Raw genomic sequence first — 17,028 nt, 5'->3', positions numbered from 1 at the left:
TCCCTCAATTCCTTGGGATCTTTTCCCCCAATTCCTCGGGATCTTTTCCCCCAATTCCTTGGGATCTTTCCCCCAATTCCTCGGGATCTTTTCCCCCAATTCCTCGGGATCTTTTCCCTCAATTCCTCGGGATGTTTTAACCCCATTTTTCGGGAGTTTCCCATCCAAGTCCCCAGCTGGATTTCTTTTCATCTTTAGCCCAGATTTCCCAAAACTTAAGGACTCCCCGTTCCTGCTCTCAAATCCCGACCTTCCCTTCGGAAGCAGATTTATCACAGCGGTTCAGGAAAACGCGGAATCTCTCCTAATTCCATGGAAACCAGGACAGACCTGGATGAAGCCGCTGGGGCAGGAAGGAGGGAGCAGCTCTCCCCTGCTGGACACAGGGGACTGTGGAATCCAGGCCCTACCAGTTCTCCCAGTGGCCTGCCCAGTTTTCCAGCGGCATTTCTGGCTGGTGACACCGGGATGGGAGCTGGGATGGGCTCTGACACTTCCCAAACATTCCCAGAAGTTTCTTATCCATTCCTTCTGGATTTTGGAGCTCCCAACGGAGCCCCCGGACAAAATCCACCTCCCCTGGGGGTTCTGAGGGGTTCTGAGCCTTTGGAACAGTGGGAGCCACTGGTTTAACTGGAATTCTCCATGCCTGGAGGAGTGTCTGGAGCTGGGGACTCATCCCAGGAAAATGTGGATTCCAGGCTGGATTCTGGCTCCAGGATGAGCTTCCCAAAAAATCCCCAAAAGGAGCAGCGCCAGCCCTGAGGTGCTGCTGGTGCTCCCCAAACTCAGATCCAGCTCAGAATTCCCTAAAAAAATCCTCCTCTGTGGGGAAGGAGCTCCTTGAGTTCTATTTCCGAGGAAAATTTGCTTTCCTCAGTATTCCCATCATTTTAATGGGAAAAGCCATTGGGAAGGAGGATAAAGCACGGAACAACAAAGCCGTAGCTGGAGGAAGGCGGGCTCTGAACCTCCTCGTTCGTCCGTGGGAAGCCAAAAGGCAGCAGGTGACGAAACAGGGCCCTGGCTGCAATTCCCACCGGGAATCTTTTCCCATTATTTATTGCACTTCTCGTTAGGCAATGAAAATGAGAGAGTAATTAAGAGATGATTGATTGAAAAGCAGCTTTTTGGGGTTTTTTTTATTTCACATGAAGCAATTTCCTCTCTTTTGTAACTTTTGTGGGAAGCTGAGACTCACCCGAGCAGGGCCGGGACCCCCTTTCCTTTTTCCCACCGATCCCAATCCTATTTCTTGCCCCGGAACCAGCTCTGGCAGCGGGAAAGGCAGCGCTCCACGATGCTGGAAGTGCAGGAGTTGAGGCGGAACGGGGTCCGTGGGGACGTTTGGGATCTGCTGTCCTTGGGATCTCCGGCGTCCTCAAGTCCCTGGGACTGGCACGGCCCCGTGGATGCACATGGATCCCTGGAAATCCCGCTTTGGGATGCGCAGGGATCCCCCAGGATCGCTCCCTGAGCCTGGCAGGGCTCCTCCGCGCCCAACTCCAGCACCTCGAGGGTGCAGGGCTCCAGAGCTGCGACGGGGAGCTCCTGGGAGAGCTTTTCCAGGTTTTCCAGGCAGGTCCCGGCTGTTTCGGTGACACAACGCTCCTCCTGGCACAGCGGGAAGGTCTCCGGGGTGTCCATGGAGCACAGCTCCACGGTCAGGATGGATTTCTGGAGCGGGAACGTCATCACGCACATCCCGGGGGTCTCGATGGTGAAGGGTTCCTCTCCCGAGCTCAGGGTTTTCACGGGATCGGCTTCCGCGCAAGTCCCAGAGTCTGTGGGGAGGGACGGGGAGGTGACCCCGAGCGGGATCTGAGGAGGGTCACAGAGACAGGAGGGACAAACATCCTGGCATGGGCAGGGATCCGCCTGGGAATTCTGCTCCACGGCACAGGGAGAGCAGGGATTGCTCTGGGCGGCCTCTTCCAGGCAGGAACAGGGCGGGCACTGGGAATTCATCTCTCTGCCACAGAGACCTGGAAGAAAAAGAACAATTTCACACCTAATGCCCTAAAAAACCAGGAAAACATTCCTCAGTTCTTCTCTTTCCTCTTCAAAGTCCCAAACGCAGCTTTTCTTATTAAAATCTGCTCTCAGCCAAACAATTCCAACAATTTGCCAGCATTTTTTTTGGGATAGCAACAGCTTTGATTCACGTTTTCGGGTTCATCAATTCCAAGCAGCTCCCTCCCCTTCTCCAGTTGTTTTTCCCTTTTCCAGTTGTTTGGAATGGGTCCTGGATCTCCTGGCAGGATGGGGTTTTATCCCTCTAAACCCAGTGCTGGGACAACAGGAATTTTCCAGAGGGTCCATGGGAATTCTGGAATGACAGCCGAGCCAGCACGACGGAAGATTTTTACCCTTTGAAACCTTTATCCCCGAGGAAATTGAGAGCCGTAAATCCCCCTTTTCCAGCTTCCCCTGGAATCTATTCCAGAAAACAAACACCAGGATTTGTAGGATCCCAGGGAGACTCACCTGGGCCGGGATCAGCAGCGCAGACGTGGCCGAGTAATCCCGGGATGTGCCTGGTGTGTTCCCGGGCCTCCGGAGCCGGGGAGCCCCAGGCACCCCAGAGCTCCCCACGGCCTCGCTCCGCCTCTGCCCCGCCAGGGGTGATTTGCCTAATTATTTTTAATGGAAAACGCCTATTTCCGTGGCTGGAGCCGGACCTGGAGCTCGGGAATTCACGTGGCCCCGCAGACGCCAGGGAGGAATTTGGGAAATGAGTGGATTCCGGGCCGGCTCTTCAGTAATCACCCGGTCACGGGGCAGGTTTTTGGGATGCTCCAACATCCTCCAGCCCAACACCTCACGAGGTCCATTAGGGGCAGGATGGGATGTGGGATTTGGGGAATTCGTTTATTTTTAGCCACACCTGACCTTTTTCTGTCCTGTTTTTTTTTCACGGAGCTGCTGGAAACTCTTCCGTCACCGCTCGTCTCGTGATGTTTTCCGAAGTTCTGACTCAAATCCCGTCTCCGTTGTCGTGACGGTGGCGTTGTCCTCGTGAGGGATGAGTGAAGAGCAGGCAGGTGACCGGAGGAGTGACCACCACCCTTTTCCCCTCATTTTACCCAAAACCAGCTGAATTCTACCCAGCTTGAAATGCATAAACCTGAGAACGTGAATCAAATCTGTCGCCATTCCGCCCCCCCAAAAAACGTTGGGAAATCATTGGAATCATTTGGCTGAGATCAGATTTGAGCAAGAAAAGCTCTTTTTGGGCAGTTTAAACAGAAAAGCAAGAAAAGGAGGAAATCTTTCCTGTGATCAGCAGCAAACTCCCAACCCAAGAGGTCACGAATCCCAAATTTGTTGATTTCCAGGAAATAACCACAAATCCCCACACTGGATACTCAAATTTGGAGGAAGAAGAGCCCAAACCTGCCCTTGGTCTCTGGGTGGAAAACGGCCTCGCCTCCGGTGCGAGTCACTCCTGTCCCTGGTTGTGTCACCGGCTGACTCCGGGCGGGGTGGCAGCGAGCAGAGGAGGAATTCCAGACTCTTTGATGTCTCACGGGAACTGGTTGGGGCTCTCTTCCTTCTTTTCCAGGCAGGGACAACTTTTCCGCGGGGAGAAAACGGCGTCTCCGAGCTGCGACGGCCGCGTGAAGTTTGTCACTTTCTTGGTCAGGGTGTGACCTCCTGGCACCAGAAATGGGCACAAAAATCAGCCTGAAGGCCACTGTGATCAAAGAGTTCATCCTTCATCGCCCTTGGTGTCACCTGGTGGAGTTGGGACACACGGGAGAGGTCCCGGAAGATCCTGGAGAACCTCAAAATGGGGAGGTTTCCCGGAGCACAACGGCCAAAATGCCAACAAATCAAACAAATCCAATTTGTATTAATAAAAAAATCAAAGAATTGTGGCAAAACTGACCAGCGGGGACCAGGGCAGGGATTGTCCCCTGGGCACTGGGGAGGGGAATGTCCAGGGCTGGGCCCAGTTCTGGACAATCATGGAAAGAGGGAATCGTGCCTGGTCTGGGGGGCTGGAGCGGGGCCAGGGATGGGAACGGGGCCGGAGCAGCAGGAGAAGGGAATGGAGAGTCCTGAGGGAGCTGGGGGGGCTCATCCCAGAGAGAAGGGGGATCCAGAGGGAATTTGGGGCTCTTCCAGGGGGGATTTGGGATCTGATCGCAGGGAACGGGGCCAGCACAAGAGGGAACGGCCTCGAGCTGTGCCAGGGGAGGCTCAGGGTGGATATTTGGGAAAATCCCTCCTGGAAAGGGCGGCCAGGCCTTGGGAGGGGCTGCCCAGGGAGCGTTGGGGTGGCCATCCCTGGAGGTGTCCGAGGGATCCCTGCACCACATCTGGAGCTGCATCCGATTCGGGTCCCAGAGCTCAAGACCAACCGAAGCCACCCAGGTGTTCCAGGGACCTTGAGGAAAAGGTGGATTGGGAGATGTTGAAGGATTCGCCCACCCTGGAAAAGACTTGGGGATGATCCTGGGGCCGCTTTGAGCCGTCCAAAATATTCATGGAGAGGCTCCTCCCAGAGGTCCCCAGAGCAAGCTGGATCGAGGGAAAACCATGACCAGATTATGAGGAATAAAATTCCCTGCAGAAGGAATATTGTGAGCCCCTTCCAGAGTCCCATCCCGCCTCCACTCCTGAGCTCTGCAAGGAAATGCACCAAAGCAGCTTTTTTTTTTCCAGAGTTTAATCCCGAGGGGGATTATTTCCAGGCTGGCTCATCCGCTCCGCATTTCCCAGTCCGTAGGAAATACGTGGATGGGGAATTCCTCGTAGTCATAGAGTCTCATGTCCCACCTCGGCGACATTAAAAATTATAATGGCGAGCGAAGTAATTGGAGTGGAGCAGGTCTGGATTATTAAATATTTGATTTCCATACCCCTGAGGTGTCTCACTTCCGGAGCCACCGACTCCGAAATCCTATAAAAGGATTCCTATTGTCCTGCTCCTCAAGCCATTTCTGGTTTCATTTGGTGCTTGCTGGTGGAGAATTGGGTAAGTCCGGCTCGGTTTCCCGGGAAGTCACCTCGTGGTTGGGTTTATTTCATTTTGAAGCCTTGCAGAAGCAAATTCAGAGACTTTAAAGTGCTTCTGCATGGGGATATTCGGGGTTGGGATTCCCCAAGTTTTAGTTCCGTCTTCTCTGGGGTTTATTTGCTGTGGGTTTTGCTCTTTCTCCATCAAGGAGGACCAAATTCTCTCTCTCCTCACTGACTTTGCTCCCCTGTTTCACCCAGGGAATTGTTGGCGTTGGGAGAGATCAAAAGTCCCAGGTTGGGACTTCAAAGGGGAGAAGTGGGAGGGGAGATAAGGAGTGGAGACTTTCAGGCTGCCAGGGAAGGCCGTGCCTGGAAGGAAAAACCTGGGTGGGAAGAGCCGGGCGGATTTTGTGGGAAAAGCAACCGCGGCAGAGCCTTTCCTTGGGGAGGTTTTCCAGCACGGAGCCTCCACTGGTGTCCTCTGGATGAGGGCAGGGCAAGCTGAAGCCTTTTTGGGTGAAATTAGAGAAGGATTGGCAAAGATCCATCTCAAACTGAGGGGAGCTGTGGGCAGGTGGAGGCTTCAGACCCTCCAGGAAACCTAAAGGAGCCCAAATAATTTTTCCTTCCTGTTTTCAGAGGAAGTTGGTTGAAAATAGCCACAAATTTGCCTGAAATGCTTCCACGTGGAGTCACTTCCTCGCCACGGCTGTTTTCCTGGTTCGGGGTTCTGTGGAAAAAGACTAATTTAATTTCGTGTATAAAACAGCCCGGAATGTCTGGGTTTTCACACCTTTTCAATTTTATCCCTCTTTCCAGCCTCCCCCCTTCCCCCCAAAAATGCGCCGCCCGACCGGTTGCCCGCTGAGCCAGATCTGCATCCCCCCTCCCGCCGTCCTGGTGAGAAGCTTCCCCGTGAGGTCCAGCCTGGATCCCTGCGGCACCAGCGGCAGCTTCCAGTGCCTCCCTCCGCGCGTGAGCCCCGGCTGCTACCCCGGCACCACCACCTATGTCAGCCTGGGGGGCCTGGGCGCGGCCGCCGGCTGTGCCGATCCGTGCAGCCTCGTGGCCACCACGTGCGTCCCCCCACGCTGCCAGGGGGTGGCCAGGGGCACGTGTGGCAACCCCTGCTGCTGCTGCTGCCGGGTGACCGAGTGCAGCACCACGAGCCGGGGTTCCTGCAGCCAGGAGGTGGCCAAGTGCTCCACAACCTGCCAGGATGCGTGTGGTCAGGAGGTCAGCAAGCGCACAACCACGTGCCAAGATCCGTGCGGTCAGGAGGTCACCAAGTGCACCACGACGTGTGTGGATCCATGTTGCCAGGAGGTCACCAAATGTGTCACCACGTGCCAAGATCCGTGTTGTAAGGGAGTCACCACGTGCACCACCACGTGCACCACCACGTGCACCACCACGTGCCAGGATCCGTGTTGTCAAGAGGTCACCAAGTGCACCACCACGTGTGTGGATCCATGTTGTAAGGAGGTGACCAAGTGCACCACAACATGTGTTGATCCCTGCTGCCAGGAGGTCACCAAGTGTGTCACCACATGCCAAGATCCCTGCTGCAAGGAAGTGACCACGTGCACCAGGACATGTGTTGATCCCTGTTGTAAAGAGGTGACCAAGTGCACCACCACGTGTGTGGATCCATGTTGTAAGGAGGTCACCAAGTGCGTCACCACATGTGTGGATCCATGTTGTAAGGAGGTCACCAAGTGCGTCACCACATGTGTGGATCCGTGCTGCAAGGAGGTCACCAAGTGTGTCACCACATGTCAAGATCCCTGCTGCAAGGAAGTGACCACGTGCACCACCACGTGTGTGGACCCGTGCTGCAAGGAGGTCACCAAGTGCTCGACCACGTGTGTGGATCCATGTTGTAAGGAGGTCACCAAGTGCTCCACCACATGCCAAGATCCCTGCTGCAAGGAAGTGACCACGTGCACCACATGTGTGGATCCATGCTGTCAGGAGGTGACCAAGTGTGTCACCACGTGTGTGGATCCGTGCTGTCAGGAGGTCACCAAGTGTGTCACCACGTGTGTGGATCCGTGCTGTCAGGAGGTGACCAAGCGTGTAACCACGTGTGTGGATCCGTGCTGTCAGGAGGTGACCAAGCGTGTAACCACGTGTGTGGATCCGTGCTGTCAGGAGGTCACCAAGTGTGTCACCACGTGTGTGGATCCGTGCTGTCAGGAGGTCACCAAGTGTGTCACCACGTGTGTGGATCCGTGCTGTCAGGAGGTGACCAAGCGTGTAACCACGTGTGTGGATCCGTGCTGTCAGGAGGTCACCAAGTGTGTCACCACGTGTGTGGATCCGTGCTGTCAGGAGGTCACCAAGCGTGTAACCACGTGTGTGGATCCGTGCTGTCAGGAGGTCACCAAGTGTGTCACCACGTGTGTGGATCCGTGCTGTCAGGAGGTGACCAAGCGTGTAACCACGTGTGTGGATCCGTGCTGTCAGGAGGTGACCAAGTACACGACCGTCTGTGTGAATCCGTGTGGCAAGAAAGCCGCCAAGTGCCTCACGCCGTGTTACGACCCCTGCTGCAAGAAAGTGACCAAGTGGAGCAGCCCGTGGGTGATTCCGTGGTGCAGGAAAGGGGCCAAGTCCAGCACCAGATGTGGGGATCCCTGTTCCAAGAAGGGGACCAAGTGCAGCACCAGGTGTGTGGATCCGTGTTACAAGAAAGTGTCCAAGTGCTCTGCCACGTGCCAAGACCCGCGTTGTGTGACCAGGTGTGTGGATCCCTGTTGTCAAGAGGTCACCAAGTACATCACCACGTGTGTGGATCCATGTTGTCGGGAGGTCACCAAGTGTGTCACCACGTGCCAGGATCCCTGCTGCCGGGAGGTCACCAAATGTACCACCAGATGTGTGGATCCCTGCTGCAGGGAGGTCACCAAGTGCAGAACCAGATGTGTTGATCCCTGCTGTCGGGAGGTCACCAAGTGTGTCACCAAGTGTGTGGATCCATGTTGTCAGGAAGTGACCAAGTGTGTCACCACATGCCAAGACCCCTGCTGCCGGGAGGTCACCAAGTGCATCACCAAGTGTGTGGATCCGTGTTGTCAGGAGGTCACCAAGTGCAGAACCAGATGTGTTGATCCCTGCTGCCGGGAAGTCACCACGTGTGTGGATCCGTGTTGTCAGGAAGTCACCAAGTGTGTCACCACGTGCCAGGATCCCTGCTGCCAGGAGGTCACCAAATGTACCACCAGATGTGTGGATCCCTGCTGCCAGGAGGTCACCAAATGTACCACCAGATGTGTGGATCCCTGCTGCCAGGAGGTCACCAAATGTACCACCAGATGTGTGGATCCCTGCTGCCAGGAGGTCACCAAATGTACCACCAGATGTGTGGATCCCTGCTGCCAGGAGGTCACCACGTGTGTGGATCCGTGTTGTCAGGAAGTCACCAAGTGTGTCACCACGTGCCAGAATCCCTGCTGTGTCACCAGATGTGCCACCAGGTGTGTGGATCCGTGTTGCCAGGGAGTGACCAAGCGCATCAGCACGTGCCAAGATCCCTGCTGCCAGGAGGTGACCAAGTGCACCACCAGGTGTGTGGATCCCTGCTGTCAGGAGGTTACCAAGTGCATCACCACGTGCCAAGATCCGTGTTGTGCCACCAGATGTGCCACCAGATGTGTTGACCCATGCTGCCAGGAGGTCACCAAGTGCACCACCAGGTGTGTGGATCCCTGCTGCCAGGAGGTGACAAAGTGCATCACCACGTGCCAAGATCCATGTTGTGCCACCAGATGTGCCACCAGATGTGTGGATCCCTGCTGCCAGGGAGTGACCACCTGCACCACCACGTGCCAAGACCCCTGCTGCCAGGGAGTGACCACCTGCACCACCATGTGCCAAGACCCCTGCTGCCAGGGAGTGACCACCTGCCAAGACCCCTGTTGCCAGGGAGTGACCACCTGCACCACCACGTGCCAAGACCCCTGCTGCCAGGGAGTGACCACCTGCCAAGACCCCTGCTGCCAGGGAGTGACCACCTGCACCACCACGTGCCAAGCCCCCTGCTGCCAGGGAGTGACCACGTGCCAAGACCCCTGCTGCCAGGGAGTGACCACCCGTGCCACCACCTGCCAAGCCCCCTGCTGCGTCCCCAGCTGTGCCCCTCCGTGCGCGGATCCCTGCTGTGCCACCCCCTGTGCCCCGCAGTGCCGCGGGGGTGTCCAGGCTGTCACCAGGTGTGCGGACTCCTGTCCCACCACCTGTGTCACCCAGACCTGCCCGGTGTGTGGCCAGCGCTGCTCCGTTTCCTGCGCCGGTGTCCGCTGCCCGAAATTCCGGGCTCCCTGAGGGGCTCCGGGGTGGGATCCTAAGGAGGCCCTGCTCCCTGTGGGGGTTTCCCTGTGGAATCTCCAAAGGAAGAGTAAATCCTCTTTTTTCCTCGTGTTCTGCACCGTTCCTGCTGGTTTTACCTCAAGAAAGCGCCTTTCCTCGCGGGATGTAACCGAGCGATTTTGTGCCCCCGGGAATGTTCCCTGGGAGAAAGATTCCGCAGTTCCTCCTCGCACTGGAAATGTGGAGAGAGGAATTTCCCTCTTTGTTCTTCCTTGTGATCTTTTCCTTTCCATGTCTGAAGTAATAAAAGAAACGATCTTGGCATTGGCCTCGTGCATCTCCTTCACTTCTCGCCCTTTATCCTTTTAATTTCTTCCCTAAAATCCCGATTTTTGTAAAGTGGCAGCCCCGAGAATGCTTGGGAAGGTCTGATGGAATCATGGAATGCTCTGAGCTGGAAAGGACACACAGGGGTCATCAAACCCAACTCCTGGCCCCGCCCAAGACACCCCAAAATCCCACCCTGTCCCTGGGAGTGTTGTCCTGGAGCTCTGGCAGGTTTGGGATCATGACCGTTCCCTGGGGAGCTTGCTCAGCACTCCCACACTCCGGTGGGAAGAACCTTTTCCCAAAATCCACCCCAATTCCCAGCCCCTGGCGCAGCTCCAGCCATTGCTTCAATCCTGACACTGGCCTGATATCCCAGATCAATGTCTGATATCCCAGATCAATATCTGATATCCCAGATCAATGTCTGACATCCCAGCTCAATGTCTGATATCCCACATCAATATCTGACATCCCAGATCAATATCTGATATCCCATCTCAATGTCTGATATCCCAGCTCAATGTCCGATATCCCAGATCAATATCTGACATCCCAGATCAATGTCTGATATCCCAGATCAATATCTGACATCCCAGATCAATGTCTGACATCCCAGATCAATGTCTGATATCCCACATCAATATCTGACATCCCAGATCAATATCTGACATCCCAGCTCAATGTCCGATATCCCAGATCAATATCTGACATCCCAGATCAATATCTGACATCCCAGATCAATGTCTGACATCCCAGATCAATGTCTGATATTCCAGATCAATATCTGACATCCCAGATCAATGTCTGATATCCCAGATCCATGTCTGATATCCCAGATCAATGTCTGACATCCCAGATCAATATTTGATATCCCAGCTCAATATCTGACATCCCAGATCCATGAATGATATCCCAGCTCAATGTCTGATATCCCACATCAATATCTGATATCCCACATCAGTGTGTGATAGATCAATATCTGATATCCCAGCTCAATGTCTGATATCCCAGATCAATATCTGATATCCCAGATCCATGTCTGACATCCCAGATCCATGTCTGATATCCCACATCAATGTCTGACATCCCAGATCAATATCTGACATCCCAGATCAATATCTGATATCCCAGCTCAATGTCTGACATCCCAGCTCAGTATCTGATATCCCAGATCAATATCTGACATCCCAGCTCATTCCCACGGGCTGCAAAAAGACCTGGAAACCCCAAAACCGGGGACTTTTCCAAGCGCTCCCCCAGAGCTCCCATCGCTCCCTCCTCAGCCCCAAATCCCCAAATCCCCAAATCCTTCACGCGGGACTCCGGCCGGGCCCCGGGGACTCCCAGGGCTGCGCTCCGCGGGTTTCCAGCGGGGAGCCGGGCCCGGGGAGGGTTTGTTGGAGCAAATCCCGCTTGGAATGCGGGCGGGAGGAGCGGGGGCGGCGGCAGACGGGGCGGGACCGTCTGGGAGCAGCCACCGGCTCCTCTGGAGATGCCCCCGAGGTCGGTGACAACCTGCGAGCTCCGCCCTCGCAGCTCCTCCGGTTCCTCCTCTCCCAGCAGGCTGGGGCACAAAAGCTCTCTGTGGGGTTGAATTTGACTCCAAAATTCCTTTAGAATTCATTAAAATTCCCTGCAAGCAACGATTTCTTTCGCTCCTGCTCCCAAAGCCCCCAGTATTCTGGGAAATAAATTATAGGTGGAAAACAAAATGGCTTTTGGATCAGATTTTTCCATTCTGGTGTGGTGCTGGCAGGATATTTAATCCTTCACGTGTGCATAAAATTCAGATTTGAAATCGCCTCCGAGCAGCAGAGAGCAGAAACATCATTTCCAGGCGGTGCTGTAGGAAAAATAAAAAAAAACCCAGGAAATCTTCCTCCCTGAGCACCCGGGTGTTTATTCTACACCCGTGAGATTAGAAACAGGCAGAAAATTGCTGCTCACTGTAAGAAAATGGTGTAGAATCCCCCTGGTTCCTCTGTCAGATGAATTCTCCCAGCTCTAAAATTCCCTTGGGGATCAAAACAATTTTATCCACTAAAATTAAAAAAGAACATTTCCAGAGGAAATCCAGAGATTTTTCCTGGAAAACTTGAGGCAATCCAAGCGAACACCTGCAGCAGCACGAAGGCAAAGAGATAAAAGCGGTGAGGAATTTTTTTTTCCCTGTAACCGCAGCCAATTCCTCCTTCCCAGATTTAATTCCCAGATTTAATGACTTGGGTGCTCGTTGTCATTCTTCGCTGAGCGCTCACCTTCCGGAGTAAACAGGAAAAGAGGCCGGGACGGTGGGATTTGGGTTCCTCCGGGCCCCAGAAGCGATGATATCATGGCTGGATCCGAATTGTCCCTCGGGCACGGACTGAAGGAGCTGCTCGTGTCCATGTGAGGCGTAATTGTCCCCTCCACTCATCCTCCTGGCATCCCAGCAATTCCAGGATTCCTGGAGCCACCTGGAAGCTGCCCTGGGTTCGGGCTTGGAGCCTCCCACCTTCCCCGGGACCTTGCGGGAATGAGGAGAGAGGAAAGTTGGGTCTGATGAAGGCCCGGGAGGTTTAACTGTGACCAGGTGTGGAGGGTTTGGGCAGGGAAATGGGGAGAATCCCTGATTTCTGCGGGAATCATTCAGAAACACACAGGAAAAAAATTCCTCTTCTTGCTCAGGAAAATGGGAATCCTGCACGGGATTGGAGGGGTTGGACCTCGACCCCGTTCCAGACCTGGAAAGAGGGACCTGGAGGAGCTGGAGCGGGGCCAGGGATGGGAACGGAGCTGGAGCAGCAGGAGAAGGGAATGGAGAGTCCTGAGGGAGCTGGGGGGGCTCATCCCAGAGAAAAGGGGGATCCAGAGGGAATTTGGGGCTCTTCCAGGGGGGATTTGGGATCTGATCGCAGGGAACGGGGCCAGCACAAGAGGGAATGGCCTCGAGCTGTGCCAGGGGAGGCTCAGGGTGGATATTTGGGAAAATCCCTCCTGGAAAGGGTGGCCGGGCCTTGGGAGGGGCTGCCCAGGGAGGGTTGGAATGGCCATCCCTGGAGGTGTCCGAGGGATCCCTGGAGGTGTCCGAGGGATCCCGGGATGTTGGTCTGGGTGTCCAGGTGGAGACCAGACACAGCTTGGACTCGATGCTCTGGGAGATCTTTCCCAACCTCAGGAATTTTGGGATCCTGCAAAATCTTTGGCCTTTCAGCACAAGACGGGACCGGACACTTGGAATGGGGGGCACTGCCCTCATGGAATTCCCTCTGGAACACCCGACCCACTCTGGGACGAGTCACGGGAGCCACCAAAGGACGTGGCTGCCGGGTCCTGACTCACCGACACCAACGTGACGACTCCAATGACTCCAATTGCCCATAAACGTAATGGAGATTCCCAAATGAGAGTAATTAGGGATAACAATCCAACCCCGTGACGTTCCCACGTGTTGGAAGCGCGGATCCATTTACGTCTCCCGAAATGCCCACTTTTGGAAGGCCCCAATTTCTCTCTAATCAAAGGTAACAACCGGGTGTAAAATAACTCAGGGTAGAAAGGGAGGTGCAGGACCGGTTCTCAGAGATGGTTTTGAGGTGAGCCCGGAGCCTGAGGAGATAATAAGGAGCTCTTCCAACCAGAATGTGGGATACTCCTCGGGAAGATAAGGGTTGGAAGCTGCTCTGGGGATGAATTCCCACTCCCAGCATCTCCAGGAGGAGAAAATGAGGAGGGATTCATCTGCCAAAAAATTCAGCTCCCAAATCCGAGGTCTGCTGGGTGCAGTTTCTCCTCCCGTGGCAAAGGAGGTGTTTAAGACGAGCAAACCACACTCGGCAAGTCCCAATTTATCCTCGGAAAAGCCTCCAGGGCAGCGGAGCCTCCGGAGCAGGGGGAGAAGCTGCACGTGAGGAGCTGAGCCTGTGGAAAAGCTGAGCCACCCATGAGGTGGCAAAAACCGTGGAGATCCGTCAGCTCCGGCTGGAATTCCCGGCGTAAACACTGGGAAGGAGCCGGTGCTGATGCCCGGAATTCTCTGGGAGACTCCGGCTTTGGGGTGTAAACAGGACGTGCTGCTCATGCTGGCTTCCTTGGGTTTGGGGGTTTTTTCCCTATTTAGCATTTCTGTGATGGTCACGTTCCCACCTCTGGGATTGGAATATCTGGGAGAAACAAGGATTTTCCATAATAGGCAAAACTTCAATAAAAATTGTATCCTGGGCCTAAATCTCACTTAAAGTGGAGCTTTCTGCACTTGCCTGGGAGGGAAAATTGTCTTTAAAATGAGCCTGGAATGGCTTGAAAATGTCCTCAAAGGAACTGGAGTCGTGTCCCCATTGGAATTCCCAAGCGTGGACGGTGTTAATTCCCAGAGAGAAACGGGTTGGATGAATGAAGTAATTTAATTTATCAGGAAAACAGGGACCTCAAGCTTTTGTGGGAGCGCTGGAGGATTGGTTGTGTCTTTCCATGAGAATTAGGACGGGGTATTTCTCATAGCAAATCCAATTAATTATCCATCTTCCCTAATAACAGCCATCCCACGTTGGAAAAACCCCAGCTATCACCCCGACATTTATGGAAATAAGGCCATGGAAACATCCCAGCTCGTTAAATCCCTTTCTGAAAACCAATTAATTCAGCACCTGCTGGGTTTCTTTTTTTTTTTTTGTGATGACTCCGCCATTCCCATTGGGAACCGCATGACCGGGATGGGAGCGGGGCCGGCTCAGCATCACCTGCTTTCCTGGAAGAGGGCTTCCACCAAAAATTAGGATGCAAACAAACATGCCAAGCATGTGGAGGTGGAGCCTGCTGGGGCAGTTTGTGGTCAGTTGTCCATCCCCCTGGGCTCCCGCATTTCCGGAGCTGACGCCACTCCGGTGGTATAAAAGGTTTGGATTTGGAGGCTCTCGCCAGTTCCTTTGGCTTCTCCGTCGCTCGCCAGGACCGGTGACCCGGTAAGTCCTCCTTGGCTTGATCAGGGAATCTTTATCAGGATATCTTGTGGAAAAAAGAGTTCATTCCTCGTCACGGGAGAGCTTGGCTCCCGTGCTTCTCTTCTGGGATTTGTCCTGGAATTGGGGATTTTATTTAGAGTCGGCTCTGCCTGGAGCAGCTTGGAAAAGTCACCTCCTCCAGAACTGTGGCTGCCTCTTCTCCTCCCTCCTGTTCCATCCTGGTTAATTTGTTCCTGTCTCATTAAGGCTGGGAATGAAATAAATTAATGGATGCCACGGAGGAGCTCCTGGGACTTCAAACCGGATGGGTGGGAGGAAGGTTTATCCAGAAGGAGGGAGCTGCAGGATTCCTGCGGGCAAAGCCAGGGGAGACCTCTGGGAGAAGGCAAGGAGAGGAAATGAGCTGGAGATGGGAGCTGCAGCCTCTGGGCCAACCCTTCCCCCGTGGAAGGATGAGCCCCATTAATTCTGGGACAACTCCGGTGACGTCCCAGGATCCCGAGGATCTTCAGGATGGGAGAGCTGGGAATGTTCAGCCTGTGGAGACCTCAGATCCAGGATCTGCAGGGGCTCCAGGGAAGCTGGAGAGGGATTTTTCCTCAGGAACTGCAGGGACAGGACACGGGAGAAAGAATTGAGAGTAAAATATGGGAAATTTAGATTGGATATTGGGAAGAAACTGTGAGGGTGGTGAGGCCCTGGCCCAGGTTATTCCATGGATTCCCCATCCCTGAAAGTGTCCAAGGCCAGTTTGGACAGGTCTTGGAGCAGCTTGGTCTGGTGGCAGTGGGTTGGAACGAGATGATCTTGAAGATCCCTCCCAGCCCAAACCATTCCATGATTCCATGGTGGGATTTGTGGCCTCTGGGCTTTGCGGTTGGGAATTCCCAGCATGGGGGACGTGTCCTGGTGGGTGTGAGGATCTGATAAGGAAGAGATAAGCCCCGGGACAGCTGAGAAAATAAGGAAATAAAGAATTTTCGTGTTATGGCTTCCAAAAAGTTTAACTCTGGGCAATCCCATAAAATTCAGGATTTATGGCTTGAGGCTCCCAATGAAGGAAGGGATCCTCTGGCACCATTAATTCCATCAACACCCTGGGATCAGCCCAGCCCACGGTGCTCCCAACACCGAGCTCATGCCTTTGATCCCTGTAGGCGCCGCTCCCTGAAGAGCTGGACTCGAGGATCCTTGTGGGTCCCTTCCAACTCCAGAATCCAGAAATCCTTGACGCCGGCAGATTTTCCCAACATTCCTTCCCTCCGCCGAACACCAAACCCCCCGAGCCCTCACGGCGCGAACGGCGCCTCGATCACCACCCACCGACACCCGTGATTGTTTTTTTGTCTTTTCCCAGCTTCTTCTCCCAGCTCTTACCCGCTGCCCCAGCGCCTCCCCAGGATGTCGTACTACTACGAGCAGTGCAAGCAGCCCTGCCTGCCGCCGCCCATCTGCCTGCAGAAGTGCGCCAAGTGCGTGGAGCCCTGCGCCACGAAGTGCGTCGAGGTCTGCCAGGCCCCCTGCGCCACCAGCTGTGCCACCAGCTGTGCCACCCAGTGCGTGGAGCCCTGTGCCACCCAGTGCGCCACCAGCTGCGCCCCGCAATGCGTGGACGTCTGCGCCCCGCAGTGCGTGGACGTCTGCGCCAAGCCCTGTGCCACCCAGTGCGTCGAGGTCTGCGCCCCGCAGTGCGTGGACGTCTGCGCCCCGCAGTGCCCCGCCCAGTGCCCCGCCCAGTGCCCGGAGCCCTGTGCCCCCCAATGCGTCACCAAGTGCGTGGAGCAGTGCCAGACCGAGGAGTGCAGCACCAAGTGCGTGGAGTCGTGCGAGGCCGTGTGCCTGGAGCCCGTCTGCTCCCGCCCCTGCTGATCCTGATCTGGGCCTGACCCCGGTGACCCGTCGAATCCGCGGGGTCCGGGATGGAAAACACGGCGCGGACGCATCGGCAACGCAACGAGACCTCTTGTGATTATCCCACGTTTTCTTCGCCTTGGAAAATGTTTTCTCTCTGAGTGTTTCCTGTGTTTTCACTTCTTCTCCTGCTGCGCCGGCGTTTTTCCGTGGGCATTCCCGATATTTTAACGTTGGGAATCTCGGGAAGTGCTGTCAGCAGCTGGTGGTGGAAGACGTCGACGCTTTTCCTCTTCCCTTTTCCTCTTGCCTCTTCTCCGTCTTGTAAATTCTCTATGCAGCAATAAAAATTGACCGTTGATGGCACCAGGTGTCTTTTGTCTTTCTTCTCCCCTTTTCCACGTCTTCAGACCCCAAAATATCTTCCTTAAATTCCATTTGCAAAAGTGGTTGGGGAAGGTTTTGTGCCTGAAGTAAAAAGGATTTTGATACGGAGCAATTCTAGAAGGAAATCATCATTGGTCAATTCTATTCTGAGACACCTCTGAAAATATTGATAGAAATTTGATTTTCAGGCAGAATTTTGGTCTTCACAGCCTGGGATTTTGGAGGCAAATCCTAGAAACCG

General features: G+C 54.5%; 3 protein-coding genes across 17 annotated transcripts; 2 read left to right on the top strand and 1 right to left on the bottom strand.

Annotated features, from left to right (window-relative positions):
• Window positions 1-1,028: 1,028 nt before the first annotated feature.
• Window positions 1,029-3,155, bottom strand: LOC125318380. Its single transcript, XM_048289035.1, has 2 exons — window positions 2,488-3,155; window positions 1,029-1,985 (listed from the first exon to the last, which is right to left on the bottom strand). Exon 2 carries the CDS (start codon window positions 1,966-1,968, stop codon window positions 1,249-1,251), a length of 720 nt encoding a protein of 239 aa, XP_048144992.1. The 5' UTR covers window positions 1,969-1,985; window positions 2,488-3,155; the 3' UTR covers window positions 1,029-1,248.
• A 1,674-nt stretch (window positions 3,156-4,829) lies between these two features.
• LOC125318378 (zonadhesin-like) lies at window positions 4,830-9,603 on the top strand. Of its 14 annotated transcripts, XM_048289027.1 has the most exons (4): window positions 4,830-4,984; window positions 5,788-7,827; window positions 7,873-7,917; window positions 8,053-9,603. In XM_048289027.1, the coding sequence occupies exons 2-4, from the start codon at window positions 5,809-5,811 to the stop codon at window positions 9,292-9,294; spliced, it is 3,306 nt and encodes a 1,101-aa protein (XP_048144984.1). In that variant the 5' UTR covers window positions 4,830-4,984; window positions 5,788-5,808; the 3' UTR covers window positions 9,295-9,603. The 14 variants fall into 14 exon arrangements, with proteins under 14 accessions (XP_048144984.1, XP_048144983.1, XP_048144979.1 ...); XM_048289026.1 differs by having other exon boundaries at window positions 4,831-4,984; window positions 5,788-6,743; window positions 6,921-9,603; XM_048289022.1 differs by having other exon boundaries at window positions 4,831-4,984; window positions 5,788-6,920; window positions 7,011-9,603.
• A 4,839-nt stretch (window positions 9,604-14,442) lies between these two features.
• LOC125318379 (keratin-associated protein 4-12-like) lies at window positions 14,443-16,766 on the top strand. Of its 2 annotated transcripts, XM_048289033.1 has the most exons (3): window positions 14,443-14,549; window positions 15,907-16,187; window positions 16,224-16,766. In XM_048289033.1, the coding sequence occupies exons 2-3, from the start codon at window positions 15,951-15,953 to the stop codon at window positions 16,416-16,418; spliced, it is 432 nt and encodes a 143-aa protein (XP_048144990.1). In that variant the 5' UTR covers window positions 14,443-14,549; window positions 15,907-15,950; the 3' UTR covers window positions 16,419-16,766. The 2 variants fall into 2 exon arrangements, with proteins under 2 accessions (XP_048144990.1, XP_048144989.1); XM_048289032.1 differs by having other exon boundaries at window positions 15,907-16,766.
• The last annotated feature ends 262 nt before the right edge of the window (window positions 16,767-17,028 follow it).

The sequence above is a fragment of the Corvus hawaiiensis genome, chromosome 29 (assembly GCF_020740725.1).
Source record: "Corvus hawaiiensis isolate bCorHaw1 chromosome 29, bCorHaw1.pri.cur, whole genome shotgun sequence".
In the NCBI taxonomy this organism is placed as follows: Eukaryota; Metazoa; Chordata; class Aves; order Passeriformes; family Corvidae; genus Corvus; species Corvus hawaiiensis.
The sequence above is the reverse complement of the archived record's forward strand: the minus strand, read 5'-3'. Positions and strand labels throughout refer to the sequence as shown.